The 15,797-nt window shown below is 42.7% G+C and overlaps 1 protein-coding gene across 4 annotated transcripts; it reads right to left on the bottom strand.

The window, feature by feature from the left end:
- Positions 1–400: 400 nt before the first annotated feature.
- Positions 401–15,685, bottom strand: ZNF892 (zinc finger protein 892). 4 transcript variants are annotated; one of them, XM_064268395.1, is made up of 5 exons: positions 15,526–15,685; positions 14,018–14,106; positions 9,714–9,819; positions 9,148–9,234; positions 402–7,006 (listed from the first exon to the last, which is right to left on the bottom strand). In XM_064268395.1, the coding sequence occupies exons 1-5, from the start codon at positions 15,560–15,562 to the stop codon at positions 5,736–5,738; spliced, it is 1,590 nt and encodes a 529-aa protein (XP_064124465.1). In that variant the 5' UTR covers positions 15,563–15,685; the 3' UTR covers positions 402–5,735. The 4 variants fall into 4 exon arrangements, with proteins under 4 accessions (XP_064124468.1, XP_064124465.1, XP_064124466.1 ...); XM_064268396.1 differs by having other exon boundaries at positions 14,018–14,180; positions 15,526–15,650; XM_064268397.1 differs by having other exon boundaries at positions 14,018–14,163; positions 15,526–15,650.
- Positions 15,686–15,797: the final 112 nt, after the last annotated feature.

Genomic DNA, 15,797 nt, shown 5'->3' with positions numbered 1-15,797 from the left:
TCCATAGTATATTCAATATTCTTCAAGAACACCATAATTCAAAGGCATCAATTCTTCTTCAGTCTTCCTTATTCATTGTTCAGCTTTCACATGGATACAAGGCGACTGAAAATACAATGGCTTGGGTCTGTCGCACCTCAGTCCTCAAAGCGTCATCTTTGCTTTGCTTTACTTTCCTGATAGAGGAACTAATTCGTAAATTGGTAAAAACACTTTAGAAAACCACTTGACATTATCTTCTAAAGCTAGATATATGCCTGCTCTATGACCCACGGATCTTATCCTGGGTATACAGACCCAAGCAAAATCGTATGTCCACCAGGAATGTTCCCAGGAGGTAGGTTCATAATAGGCAAAAACTGAAAACAACAGTCAATGGACAAACAAAATGTAGGGTATTCATCAATGGAATACTGTGCCATCTGTGAAAAACAAATTACTGATACATGGAAAATGACTCAGTCACACAAAATATACAGCAATGAAGCCAGTTACAAAAGAGTACTTATTCTATGATTTTATTTAAATGATGTTCAAGAACATGTAAAACTAGTCAAGGATAATAGAATTCAAAATAGTGGTTATCTAGGGAGGCAGGAGGATGCATGAGGTAGGATGGGGTGGACTGGGAAGGAGCATGAAGCAGCATTCAGGGATAACAAAAATATTCTATATCTTGATCCAATTTGGTTGATGATTACATGGGGTTGTATATGTATGTAAAAATTCGTCAAGCTCGGCAATGGGTTTTTTTTTTTTATTGAGCTTCAAGTGAACGTTTACAAATCAAGTCAGTCACATATGTTTATATATACCTTACTCCATACTCCCACTTTCTCTCCCCCTAATGAGTCAGCCCTTCCAGTCTCTCCTTTTGTGACAATTTTGCCTGTTTCTAACCCCCTCTACTCTCCCATCCCCCCTCCAGACAGGAGATGCCAACACAGTCTCAAGTGTCCACCTGATACAAATAGCTCACTCTTCATCAGCATCTCTTTCCTACCCACTGTCCAGTCCCTTCCGTGTCTGATGAGTTGTCTTGTCCTGGGCCAACAGAAGGTTTGGGGACCATGACCGCTGGGATTCCTCTAGTCTCAGTCAGACCATTAAGTATGGTCTTTTTGTGAGAATTTGGGGTCTGCATCCCACTGATCTCCTGCTCCCTCAGGGGTTCTATGTTGTGCTCCCTGTCAGGGCAGTCATCGGTTGTGGCCAGGCACCAACTAGTTCTTCTGGTCTCAGGTTGATGTAAGTCTGTGGTTCATGTGGCCCTTTCTGTCTCTTGGGCTCATAGTTATCGTGTGACCTTGGTGTTCTTCATTCTCCTTTGATCCAGGTGGGTTGAGACCAATTGTTGCATCTTAGATGGCCGCTTGTTAGCATTTAAGACCCTGGACGCCACATTTCAAAGTGGGATGCAGAATGTTTTCATAATAGAATTATTTTGCCAATTGACTTAGAAGTTGACAACGGGTTTTTTTTTTTATATTGACAACTTATACTTCTTAGTTTTGTTAAACCTGAATTAAAAATTAAAAAAAAAAAATCCACTGGGCAAGCAAGGTTGTATCATCTGCGTATCCCAGGTTGTTAATGAAGTCTTTCTTCAATCCTGATGTCACGTCCTTCATATAGACCAGCTTCTTGGATTATTTGTTCAGCATAGATTGAACAAGTAAGGTGAAAGAATAAAGCCCTGCTGCACACCTTTTCCAATTTTTAAACCATGCAGTATCCCCTTGTTCTGTTCAAACAACTGCCTCTTGATTCATGTACAGGTTCCACAAGAGCACGATTTTCCTGGAATTTCCGTTCTTGGCAATGTTATCCATAATTTGTTATGATCCACACAGCCAAATGCTTTCACATAGTTGATGAAATACATATAAACTCTTTCTGGCATTCTCTGCTTTCAGCCAAGATCCATTTGACATCAGCAGTGACACCTTTCGTTCCATGTCCTCTTCTGAAACCAGCCTGAATCTCTGGCAGTTTCCCATTGGTTACATGGCTGCAGCCGCTTTTCATATTATCTTCAGCAACATTTTGCAAGCATATTAACATTGTTCAATAATTTCTGCGTTGTTTAATTGTCTTTGGAATGGGCACGAATATGCATCTTTTCCAGTCAGAGAATGGATAAAATAAAAAATACTGATGATACCACATGCTAGTGCAAATGTGGAGTGACTGGATCTCTCATACACTGATGGTGGGAACGCGACATTGTACAGCCCCTCTGCAACCTCGGTCATTTCCTCCACAGGTAAACACACACTTACTATATGACACGCTCATTCCACTCCTAGGTATTTATTCTAGAGAACTGAAAATTTATATACATGCACAAACCTGTACACAAATGTTTACAGCAATTTTATTCATAATCACCAAAAATTATAAGCCACCCAAATGTCCTGCAACAGGTGAATGAATAAAAATATTATGGTTCATTCACAGCAATGGAAAACTACTCAGCAATAAAAAGGAACAAAACAACATGAATGAGTCTCAAAGGCTTTATACTTCATGGAAAAAGTCAGTCTATAAGGGAGCAGCACAAGGGAATTTTTTGGGTGCAAAGGAAGTGTTCTGTATCCTGATTGTGGTGATGGTTACACAATTATATATAGGTCTTAAAATTCAAGGGAGGAAGGAAAGAAGGGAGGGAGGAAGGGAAACCATAAGCACACACACATACGCACACACACTCACAATTACATGGGAGGTTACGCAGGTATTTCATTTGGCAAAACTCCTAGGACACTTGAAATGGGTGAGTTTTACTGTATGTAAACTTCAACAAAGTTGACTTTCTTAAAAAGCCAAGTTAGTTCCTTTATGTGACTAGTAAATTGAAAAACCTCTGGGAACACAAGGAACACAATCAAGAGAAAAAGAGAACATAACGAATAAGCTATTAGGAGTGAAAAAGAATTACAGATAGAATGGGGACTTAAAAGAAAATAAATATTTTGAACTTAATGGCAAAAAAAAAAAGATTTTTAGAAAAGTCTAACTTAAACAAAATTCAAGAAGAAATACTAAATCTGAATAGCTCCTAAAACCAATCAACACACACACACCACACACACAGCAATCCAAGAGTTTAGTAGGTGAATGCAACTCAACATTCAAGGAACACAATCTCTTTCAGAGGCAGGAAAGATCACAAAACTGGGTAAATTCCAGGAATGCAAGGATTCTCCACCATTATAAAATCTATCAATTGTAATTTGCCACATTAACAGATTAAAAAAAAACCATATGATTATCACAAAAAGTGCAGGTTATACTACTTTCCAAGAGAACTTCTAAGAAAGGTAAGCAGTCACATTCCATTATATTCAGTCATGTTTAATGGGCTACACCACCACAAAGCATACGTGACAGGTCATATAGATGACCACATCCACAACAGCTACTAGTTACACAGCACTTGATAGCTTACACTTTTGCAACCATCATCTACTTAATTCTAACCGCTCTCAAAAAGGTATTACATTAAAAGAATGTATATACACAGCATGTGCCACATAACATCCATCCACCCACAATGTACAACCGCATATACAACCATGATCCCATAAGGTTTTTTGCTTTTAAAGGGAAAGCAGCTCTCCTTTTTATTTTTTCCCCTAGTGGTTTTAAAGACCCCAAACCCCTAGAGTGAAAGAGCAGTGGGGCTCCAGGGCACAACCCAATTCCCAAAGCGCCTCTTCCTCTTCCTTCCCTTCATCCTGGCTTTATCCACCTGCCCAGCAGCCATTCACTCCCTTAGCAGAGCAGTGCCTGCTCGGTTCCTCTGCTCCTGCCGCACACACTGGTGGGCCTGGGGTGCTCGTGGGTTCCAAACTCTAGGCGTCCACAGCAGCTGCACACGATCAGGAAGTGGCTGCACCAACAGGCTAACCGCATTTCTGGTCCCCCAAGATACCTCTCCATGGCCTCCCGTGGCCCCCACTCTGTGCTGGGACATGTGCAAAGTCCCCATCCGGCTGCTGGTGCAGTGCCCAAGCAGCCCGCAGCTGCACACCCAGCAAGGCCGGCCTCCTATATTCAGTGGATACAGCTCTTGGGCTTTGCCCAGCGGGCTCCCGTAAGATTTTAATAGGCTTTATGGGGGTTGGTTCATAACTACGGATTGTACGGGAACTGCCTGTATACAATATGGTGGTCTCAATGTCCAAATCACACAATGTCCTATTTCACAGAATGCATTGTGGACGTTAACCGACACATGACCACATATATGTATATAAATGAGAATTTAAACAAATGTAAAAGGACAAAGTTATTTGTTTCAGATCCAACTATTTTTGTTCTAATTTTGTTGGCTCTCTGTATCATGTGTTATATATCAAATAAAAGTGAACAGATAATCACATTCAGATACTACATAATGAAAACGTTTCAATGGAAAAAAATAAAGATGTCATCTGCCTTTAACCAAGTGTAGGATGATGAGAAGCTAGTATCTCCAAGTGTTTTCAAGCTTTTTACAATCTAATACACAGTGTCAGTTCAAGTCCACAGTTCAAGTCTACAACTATGGTATTTTACTACGTTATGAGAAAGTCTAGGGTACAAACTACATACAGCTGAGGTTAATCTTTATAAATAAGGACATTCTCAGATGACTGGAATAGCTTAAAAGATTTAAAACATCAAAAGTCCCTCCTGTACTCTCCCCTCCTAAGCTGTGGGTCCTGGCTCTTAGAGTTAAAAGTGATTCTTAGTAGGCCGTGTGCTCAATAAGGAAGGTCTAAAAGACAAAGGGTGGAGAAGTAGATCCCCAGGTCAAGATTATTTTGCTTCAGTATAAAGCTACCAATGCGGAAACTTTGTGACTAATTCTGCCTACTAACAAGTCTACTATTTTTCCTGGTTATGAGTACTCAGTTGAGTAGTTATCTCAATTGACATTTTTGGGGTTCATTCTTCTTTTTTTATGTCCTCATACTTAAGACTAAGGGCAACTTCCCTTCCACCAGCACCCCTGACCCTGGACTTACTGTAACTTCTCCATCTCTTACTTCTACCCCTGCCATTTCTCTAAAAGGACCACTTGCCTCTTTAAAACTTCATCCCCTTAGGATTATGAGATGACCTGGCCCAGTCAAGATATTCTCTTTCTATCATGGCACACCCCATTTCTCCTCTCTCAAGGATTTGGTAGCTTATATACATGTTAGGGGAAACCCTGGTGGCGTAGTGGTTAAATGCTATGGCTGCTAACCAAAGGGTCAGCAGTTCAAGTCTGCCAGGTGCTCCTTGGAAACTCTACGGGGCAGTTCTACTCTGTCCTGTAGGGTCGCTATGAGTCGGAATCAACTCGACGGCACTAGGATTGGTTTGGTTTGCTACGTTAGGGTGCTAGAAATATTTTTTCCCCCAGGGAAATTCACAATGTCTCCCATTAGGACATTAAAAAAACAAAAGTAAAACCTTTCTTTCACATTCTAAGTAAGCGATTCCCTGTACCAACGATGTCTTATATATGTGTGTATATATATATATATACACACACACACACACACCAGGCGCTCCTTCGAAACTCCATGGGGCAGTTCTACTCTGTCCTATAGGGTTGCTATGAGTCATAATCAACTCGACGGCAGTGAGTTATATATATATATAGTAACACAGTCTTAAATCTCTTTGTAGCCCTGACAGCATGTATAATAAATGCTTGATAAATATGTTCTGAATGCATCACATATGCACAATCATCTTTATCCAGTATGAATTCTCTTTTGTTGGCCAAATGCTGAATGCTCACTAAGGGCTTTCCCATACTCCTTGGTTTTCCCTCCAGCATGAGTTTTCTGATGTTGTGAAAGGGATGAACTCTGGCTGAAGGCTCTCCCACATTCCTTACACTTATAGGGTTTTTCTCCAGTGTGAGTTTTCTGATGTTTGGTGAGAGATGAGCTCTGGCTAAAAGCTTTCCCACAGTCCTGACATTTGTAAGGTTTCTCACCAGTGTGTGTTCTCTGATGACGGATAAGGGCTGAGCGGTCACTGAAAGCTTTGGCACAATCATTACATTTATAGGGTTTCTCCCCAGTGTGAGTTCTCTGGTGCTGAGTCAAGGCTGAACAGTAACCAAATGCTTTCCCACATTCACTGCATTCATATGGCCTCTCTCCAGTGTGAGTTCTCTGGTGCTGAATAAGCCCTGAACGGTCACTAAAGGCTTTCCCACATTCATTACACTTATAAGGTTTCTCTCCAGTGTGAATGACCTGATGCTGAGTAAGGAATGTGCTTTGGCTGAAGGCCTTCCCACATTCGTTACATTCATAAGGTTTCTCTCCAGTATGAATTCGCTGATGTTGAGTGAGGTATGAACTCTGATTAAAGGCTTTCCCACATTCACTGCATTCATAAGGTTTCTCTCCAGTATGGATTATATGATGTCGAATAAGGGCTGAGCGGTGACTGAAGGCTTTCCCACATTCATGACATTCATAAGGTTTCTCTCCAGTATGAATTCTCTGGTGTAAAGTAAGGTGTATGCTCTGGCTGAAGGCTTTGCCACATTCATTACACTCATAAGGTTTTTCTCCTGTGTGAATTCTCTGATGCAAGACAAAAGCTGAGTAGTAACTGAAGGCTTTCTCACACTCACTACACTTCCAAGGTTTCTTTCCTGCATAAATTCTCTCATGTCTAATTAGATCTGAATTTTGTTTTAAGTTCTTTTCAAGTGAATCACAATTATGTAGTCTCTCTCCTTGCTGTTGAACAAGTAATGACCTCCGACTAAAATTTCTTCCAAATTCATCACACTGGTAACTTCTTTCCCCAGAAGATTTCTTCTGAGTGACAACCTCTTTTATTAAACGTTTCTCATGGTTTTCCTGCTGACTCTCTAAAGAATCCCCACATTCACTGGAACCTTCCTTTGGAAATCTTTCTGTTAACACCCCAGGGGCTGATTCCTCTTCAAAAATTTCCTGCTCCGGGGTCAGTTCCTTGCTTTCTGGCCTTGCCTCCCAGTCTGCAAGAAATAAAAATACATATGTACTATTTCCTACACTGAAAGCAAGCTAACTGCTGTGCTAGGAAAATAATGAAAGAAAAAAACAATGTTTACAGGGAACATGAACTTCAACTCTCAAAAAGCAGCCCTGCAATCTTGAGAGAAGACGAAAATAGAAAGATGGCTGAGCATACAACTACAGTGGGATGAAGGTACTCAAATTCCTCTATTCAGAAAGGTAGGAAATTAGAAAAAAAAATAGAGAAAAAGACTAAGCAGAGGTGATGTGGGGAAATAGCAGATACAAAACAGGGTCTTGGAGAGACAGGATAGGGATCAGAGAAAGGCAGTTTCCCAGGGACTGCCCACTGTTACCACCTCACCAGAGCTTCAATATCTCATGCCTTGAGAATTACCATCTCTAGCTGATCTCCTTGCCATCATATTTTTCCCAATCTAATATGCCCCAATCCTGATAAGAGACTAATCTTTCCAAACCATTCCTCTCATCACATTATGCAGCAATCTCTATTCACTTCACTGGTCTTTGAGATAAGACACAAATTCTGGAAGCAATCATTCAAAGTGGTTCATATCTACAAATTCAAATGATCACAGAGCTTAGTGTTATGGATTGAGTTATGTCCCCAAAAAATATGTTATTAACCCTAACCTCTAATCTCATATGTTAATGAGGCAGGATTAGTACAGGGTGTATCTTGAGTCATTCTCTTTTGAAATATAAAAGATTAAACAAGCAAGCAGAAGAGAGATGAGGTAAGACAGATGCCAAGACACACGGAGACCTCCAAAGAAGCAGGAAGCAGAAGCTTAAGAGATAAGGACCTTCCCCCAGAGCCGACAGAGAAAGAAAGCCTTCCCCTAGAGCTGGGGCTCTGAATTCAGACTTCTAGCCTCCTAAACTGTGAGAAAATAAATTCCTGTTTGTTAAAGCCATCCACTATTTAGATGATCTTTAATATCCATTCCAACCATAAACCTATACGAAACAAATCAATACAACCCAATCTTCTCAACTGCATCATCATACTCAAACAAGTGCCTAAGATCTTAAAGGATGAATAGGTAGAAACAGGCGTAAAGAAAAGGAACTTCTGGCTAAGGGGAGTGGAAGAATTAAAGCCCCAAATGTTCATGGAGAAAAAAATGGTTAGTGCAAGATAATAAGGAACTTGTCTGACTGTTATTAAAGGTTCCAGTTGGAGAACAGAGAGAGCAAATAGGTTAGGCAGATAGGCTAGTGAAAGAATTGAAAACAAAGCAGGCAGAGAATACAGAACCGGCAGAGAAAGCAACACAAACTCACCGTGGGGAATCTGGAAGTATTATACTACCTCAGTTACACAAGGAAAAGAATAAAATACAATTAGTTGGTAGTCTGTTGGGGTAACTCTGTCTGACACAAGCCACAGGGTCAAATCCATGACATCTTTCAAAAAAAATTACCAGGACTTAATCAATAGCTATCATTTGTTTAGCATATAGCCCCAGGTCCCGTTCCAAGCATTTCTCTTGTATTATTTCATTTGATCCTCACACTAACCAATGCGTTGTTATCATTATCCCCATTTTACGGCTGGGTAATCTGAGGTATAGAGAGCCTAAGTCACTTGTTAAAGGTCACAGAGCTAGTTAGAGTCTGAGTTCAGCTTTGAATGCAGAAGACTGGTTCCAATGTCTGCTCTCTTAACCACTATGCTATTTGTCTCCTCTTAGATAGACAGGAAAGCAAGGGAAAACTCAATTTGTAGTTATTGGTCTGAGAATCAAAAATAGCATTATTCAGCTTTGAGATAAAATACGAGATAAGATAACACGTGAAAAAAGCCTGGTTTAGAGCACTGCACCCAAACAAGTTATTAATAAACATTAAAATGTTGGTATCACTTCACCTTAATTGGGAAAATGAACTGGTCTGAAAGGGTGAGAAGTATTTGCAGTCTAAAAATGAGGTTATGACAGATGATCGTCCAGGGAACTGGAGTGTGGCACAGAGGACGCGGTTCCATTTTCAACTTTCCCACGGGTCTGGTAAACTCTGGAAAGCTCCTCCACAGCATTTCAAAGATGCTTTCCCCACTGACCATCTGGGTTTTATTTTCTATGTTAACCACTTCTTGTTCGCAGCAATCACTCACCTGGGCTGGTTGCTTTTGGGGCTTCTCTTTCCAGCTCTTCCCCTCGTTCCAAGTGAGAGATTACATCAGGCTTGGAAATTGGAAGCCCTGTTCATGGAGAATGAAAAGGGAATCTGGTAGAGTTCAATGTTAGCTAGCTGCTAGGTCTTTAAGGAAGACAGTATGAGAAAGAGAGAGATGCTGGTTCTGAGTTTCTTTCTCAACAGTGCTCTGTGCTGTTTATTCTCCTGGAAGAAGGCAGAAAGATGGATATGGGCTTATTTAAGTTCACAACAATTAAGTGGCTTGTTTTTACCTCTCCCCATTAAAAGAATAAGTGCTTATTTTCTTAAGAGGTATTTTTGCTTCAACTCTGCCTCAACATCCTTGGTCGGAAAATAGGGAAGAAAATAGTACAGCTCTAAGAATATTACAATTACATCCAGCAACAAAAAGCAGAAGTTACCTGTCTCAGGCCTTATGGGGTTAAGGATCTTTGAACCTAAGAACCTCAGGGATCCCAGGAACTGAGGAAGCAAAGATGCCATGTTGGATAAATTCGCAGGGTAAGGGACAGCCATCCTTACCCAGCAAGAACAGATTCCTATGCTTCTTGGGCACATCTCCCTGGGAAGGGTTCAGCTGCTCCAACTGGGTGAGAGCCTCAGCCATATCCTGGATCATCAATGATTCCTGAAAAAACCAAACATGCAAGTGCTCACCAACAGGCCATCCTTCCAGAGGCCTTTGGGAAGAATTAAAACTGACAGTACAGAAGGAAGACAGGAAGGGCAGGCAGGTTAGATAAAACGACCCCTAACATCCCTTCCAACACTCAGATTCTCTGTTGTATTTATAAACCAATTCCTTGCCTACATACATCATAACTGCATGTTACCTGCAAGTAGGGAGGAAAGTACCTTCAATGTAAATTCTGAAGGTTCAAAGTTACTAGTTTATGTATCAATAAACTCAATTATAGAATCACAGAAATTCTAGCTATTTAGACATGGAAAGTGGAGAAAATACAATTACGAATTAAGCATTCTACTACTAACTGGAAGACTGGCAGTTCAAACCTACCCATAAACACGTTTGAAGAAAGGCCTGGCAATCTGCTTCTGAAATGTCAGTCTTGAAGACGCTATGGAGCACAGTTCTGCAACACATGGGGTCGCCATGTGTTGGAATCGACTCGACAGCAGCTGGTTTCGGTTTTTTTTTTTTTTTTTAAATATAAGAGATTCAAGAAATGTGAAATATTTTTCTCTCTAGTTTTCCTTTGAAAATAAAATCGATGCAATGTGTAATAAAAATTAAGATGTTTTCTACACATATTGCAAAATATAGACATTTGTGAAAGAGTATCTCAAGCCCAAATGATTACAAAAGTTCCAAAGAGAACCTTGTCATTTCTCACAATGGCCCTCAGCAGCCTTGTCATTTCTCATAATGGCCCTGACTAGTGTGGCCCTCACCTACTCTGTCCCATCACACACCATTCCTCCCTCGTTCTCTGTGCTCCAACTGGTGCCCTTCTTTCAGCTGCTTGAATGTGTGCCTAAACTAGTCATTTCTTTTAAAGGATCAGCACAAAGCCATTCCTATGAGGCGGAGATTAAAGACGTCCCAATTGTCTAACTCTTCCGAGCTGCTGTCCCACTCTATCATCTCTAACATCAACTACTCCCTCTACCTCAGTTCTCTCCCTCCCGTCTGTGGGTTCCCTAATTCACTGCAATGACTCACAGAACTCACGAACCACATGAAGGAAACTGCTCACACAGTCGTACAGCCTGCAAGTCCCCAATTCGTGGGTCAGGTATAGGCTTCTCCCTAGCTCTCGGTCCCTGCCCAAAGGTACTCAGCTTTCTCACCCTGTGGGCCAGGAAACCCACTGCGCCATCTCCTTCAGGTCTCTCCTTCTTTGGTGGTGGTGGGCTCTCCCACTGTGCTCTGGAATTGGCTCTCTTTTAAGGCAAAACTGACCAATCCCCTGTGTGGGCCACAATTGCCCTATTACACAATCAACTGGGTGAGAGTTAGAAGACCACAGCTGGAAAGGCTGCACATACCACAGGGCCAAATTCCCTTCCGTCCGTTTTAACACACTGCTTCCTATTCCTGAATGTTCTCCCTCCTGCTCCATCCTTTCACTATTTTAATCTTATTCACCCTTCAAATTTTAGCTCAGGTGTTATCTTCTCAGGAAAGCCTTCCCTGACTCTCTGGGTTGTAGCATCACATTCCTTCCCTTCTCTCGAGTTATGTGCACATGGAGGGGGCTTCTTAATTAATGTCTGTGTGTCCCATTAAGTGGCGAGCTCCATGACAGCAGAGGCCACACTCACCAAAGCCGTTCTAGGACCTGGCACAGAACAGGAACACTGTAAATATCTGTTGAATATTTCAATGAAGAAAGGAACAAACGAACAGGAATTAGTAGAAACAAGTTTCAATGGGGTTTTGTATAAAAGGTGCATGGGAAAAGAGGTGGGGAAGAAAACACACATGTTTCACCTAACACTGAAAACACTGTAAGAACATTTGCTCTGGCCTAACCTAGGTCGAGATGACAGGCACAAGGCTTAGTTTTTCTACTAAAATGTGGGCAGAGAAGACAGGGTGAGTAATGCTCCGTTGAATACGCAGTTGAATCTGTGTACTGCCCAAACGTTTACTAGTTTTTCTAATTCTATAAAAGAGTTCCTACACAACGACACTTCAATCAAGTCACATGAAAACAGACCAGTTCCTGGGCTGCTAGCAAATGAGCCAGCTTTATCCCTCTCTGAACCACCACTTTTGACATAGTCCCCTGAACATACACCTGAATATAATAGTTAATTTTATTTATATTCAGCATTCTAATGTTTATGACACAGCCCTCCAAAAACTGCTAAAACAATGAACATGATGAAATAAAGTTAAAAGAACCACCTATTTTAAAAGTCCTCTGCCCACTAGATGGTGCCTGGCTACAACCGATGACTGCCCTGACAGGGAGCACAACAGAGAACCCCTGAGGGAGCAGGAGAGCAGTGGGATGAAGACCCCAAATTCTCATAAAAAGACCAGACTTAATGGTCTAACTGAGACTAGAAGGACCCCGATGGGTCATGGCCCCCAGTCCTCCTGTTGGCCCAGGACAGGAACCATTCCCGAAGCCAACTCTTCAGACATGGATTGGACTGGACAGTGGGTTGGAAAGGGATGCTGGTGAGGAGTGAGCTTCTTGGATTAGGTGGACACTTGAGACTATGTTGGCATCTCCTGTCTGGAGGGGAGATGAGAGAGTAGAGGGGGTTAGAAGCTGGCGAAATGGACAGGAGAGAGTGGAGGGAGAGAGCGGGCTGTCTCATTAGGGGGAGAGCAATTGGCAGTATGTAGCAAGGTGTATATAAGTTTTTAGGTGAGAGACTGACTTGATTTGTAAACTTTCACTTATAACACAATAAAAATTATATATGTAAAAAAAAAAACCCTGCCCAAAATAACTTAACTCTTTAATACTGGGAGCCCTGGTGGCACAATGGTTAAGCGATCGGCTGCTAACCAAAAGGTATCCGTTCGAATCCACCAGCTGCTCCTTGGAAACCCTATGGGGTAGTTCTCCTGTCTACAGGATTGCTATCAGTCAGAATTGACTCGATGGCAAGGAGTTTAGTTTTTTGTTTGTTTGTTTTATTCTAATACTTGAAATATATCACCATCTTTTGTATTTAAGCTTATTGTCCCTTAGGGCCATTTGCCTCAGGAGTGATCAACACAAGCAACGTAATCTGTACAGTCTTCTTGCTTTATAAACAATGCTAAGAGTAACGGACTAACTGGTGGTTTCCTTCCAACTGTAGTTCCCTGAGAAAACCTCCACGATCAAGCTCATATCTGGAGCTGCTGCTCAGCGCGAGTGCGCTGGCACTGGATGACACAGACACTGTCCAGCAGATGCTACTGACTTTCTCCTCTTCCCTCTGAAAGCGATCCGCACATCCACAGATTACAATCAATACTGACTTGTTCTCCCACATTTCATGTGGATCTTCAGCACCTGTATGCTATGAGGCCAGGTCTGAGACAGACGAGGGACCCTAGTGCCTGTACCACAGGGTCTCCCTTTTCCCACGTGCTAGGCCAGGTCCCACAGAAGCATTCTGACCAAGCTCCTCTCTCCCATCAGTCACAGCACGTTTCATCTGGCTGAGCCTCTAAAAACTTTCCTGGGGCCTTATTTGCCTTTGGAATACGACCGAATATAGACTTTCCTGTGGCTTGGCCAATATATCCAAGATTCCCTCACCACATGCCAGCTCGCTCCACAGGTATGCACACACCCTTTCAAGACCCCCAAGTCTCATCACTTAAAGACTTCTTTTCATCAACGTTGTCGTGTCTCTTGGAATAGCATTTTATCCTACTCTCCAACTGACCACTCTCTCGTCTGTCAAAGTGCAGCTTCTATCCCATGCCTTTCCCCAATACACTAGAGCATGGGAAATCTTCCCCTTGGTCCTTTATGGCTTCTCTGTTTTTAAAAAACATTTCTGCGTTTTTAAAACATGTATTTCTTCATGTTGTTTTACTACTTATTTATATCTTACCTCCTCAGTAAACTCCAAGAGGCAACTGCCTTCACTACTCTTGCATTCAACACAAGATCACTTACAGGCTGCACAGACAGTAAGTGTCCACTAAGCACTTAACGGGTAGAGAAGATGCAATGACAGGAAGTTCTGTAGGTGAGGAACATTTCCTGTGAAGTTCATCATTCACTATCTTATCAAGATGAATCCAGTCTTCCGGGCATCAGGACTGAGCAATTCCATAACAATGGAAGAAAACATCCCTGCTCTGAGAACAGTAGGAAAAAAAGACAAAAATCCAAACCCACCTGGGAACCAGGGGTCAGCAGCACAGTGGTCATGCCGTTTTCTTTTGGGTTTCCAGTATTGGGAAGGTCTGAGTCCTCAGGCAGTGATCCTACCAGCGTAGACAGGAGCCGTGATGATTAATCTTGCCTTGCAGTAAACTCAGAAACTGCCATACACCAGATACTTGTTGCCAAAGAAGAGTCAACAGAGGGAACCAAAGGGTAGTCCCACATTACAGAATCAAGGTACCTGTGATCACTTTGCCTTGAAGTTCCCCCTATCCTCCTCTGCTCTTAAGCTCCTGCAGAACTCTTCTATGAGAACCTGGATGCATAAACTAAATATCTATTTCTTTTTCTCTTCTGCTCAGTGATAGAATAACACTCAAAATTTCTGTCAATCTGTGCTTCACTTAATGATTGATTCCTGTTCTACTCCAGGCTCAACAAAATCTAAGACTGTTGTTGTGCACTGTCAGTTGGTCCCAACTCACAGCAACCCTACAGGACAGAGTAGAACTGCCCCCATAGGGTTTCTTTGGCTGTAATCTTTATGGAAGCAGATTGCCAGGTCTTTTCTCCTGAGGAGCAGCTAGTGGGTTTGAACTGCTGATCTTTCAGTTAGCAACGAGTGCTTAATGATTGCATCACCAGAATTCCTGAATTAAAGCTAAACTATTTAAATTATCTTTTGAAAACTAGCTTTTCAGATATGACACTGGCTTTTTTCAGAAAAACTGTTAAGTCTTGTGGGAAAAAAAAACAAAGGCTTTAAACGAAACCCATGATTTCCTGAATCCTCACTTTTCTCATCTGTCGAATGGGTACAATAGTCTCCTTTCTATTGCCTTATGGAGTCCCTGTGAGGACAAAGTAAGTCATTATCCAAGGCTAACTTGTCAGATCTGCTGATTTTAGAGGGCAAGAAAGGTATCCAAAACCAAACCCACTGCCATGGAGTCCATCTGGACTCCTGGCCACCCCATGCGATACAGAGTAGAGTTGAGCTTCATAGGATTTTCTTGGTTGTTATCTTTACGGAAGCAGATTGCCATGCCTTTCTTATGGTGCCACTGAGTAAGTCTGAACCAGCAACCTTTCAATTAGCAGCCAAGCACAAACCCTTTGCACCACCCAGAGATCTGCTGAAGGGAGTATAAGCCAAACCAAAACCGCTGTCATCGAGTCGATTCCAACTCATAGTGACCCTATAAAATAGAATAGAACTGCTCCATAGGGTTTCCAAGGAGTGGCTGCTGGATTTGAACCACTGACTTTGTGGTCAGCAGCCGAGCTCCTAACCACTGCGCCACCAGGGCTCTGAGGAATGCATACAACACCCTGAGGACCAGGAGAACAAGAGAGGCAGCGGGCTGTCCCTCAACACCCCGACATGAGACCAGCTGGTAGGGCGGGTCCCCTCCCCAAAGACGTGCCTTTTCGTTCCTGAGCAGCCCGGCCAGAGGGCAGCCCTTCTCCTGTTCTTTCTCCCCACGGGCACCCAGGTCCTCTCCCTCTGAAACGCTCACCTCTGCCCCCAGGCTCCATGGTGGCTCCCTTCTCCATGGCCACCTCGGGGAGAAGGGCACAGCGACCGCGCGGGGCCAGAGGCCCCACCGCTTGGGTTACCCCAGAGGCCGGGGAACGTGGCGCGCGACCCCGCCCGGCAGCCCGGCGAACCCCACCCGGAAGTCCTCCTGCCGCTTTCCTTCCGGCCACTCAGACTTAGACGACACGTGTTCAGCCCCCTCTACCACAGGCCCCACCTCACGCCCCACGTGGACAAAGCTCAGGCCCCGCG

The sequence above is a fragment of the Loxodonta africana genome, chromosome 15, assembly GCF_030014295.1.
Source record: "Loxodonta africana isolate mLoxAfr1 chromosome 15, mLoxAfr1.hap2, whole genome shotgun sequence".
Taxonomy (NCBI): Eukaryota; Metazoa; Chordata; class Mammalia; order Proboscidea; family Elephantidae; genus Loxodonta; species Loxodonta africana.
Note: the sequence above shows the minus strand (reverse complement) of the source record. Positions and strands in the feature narration are given on the sequence as shown.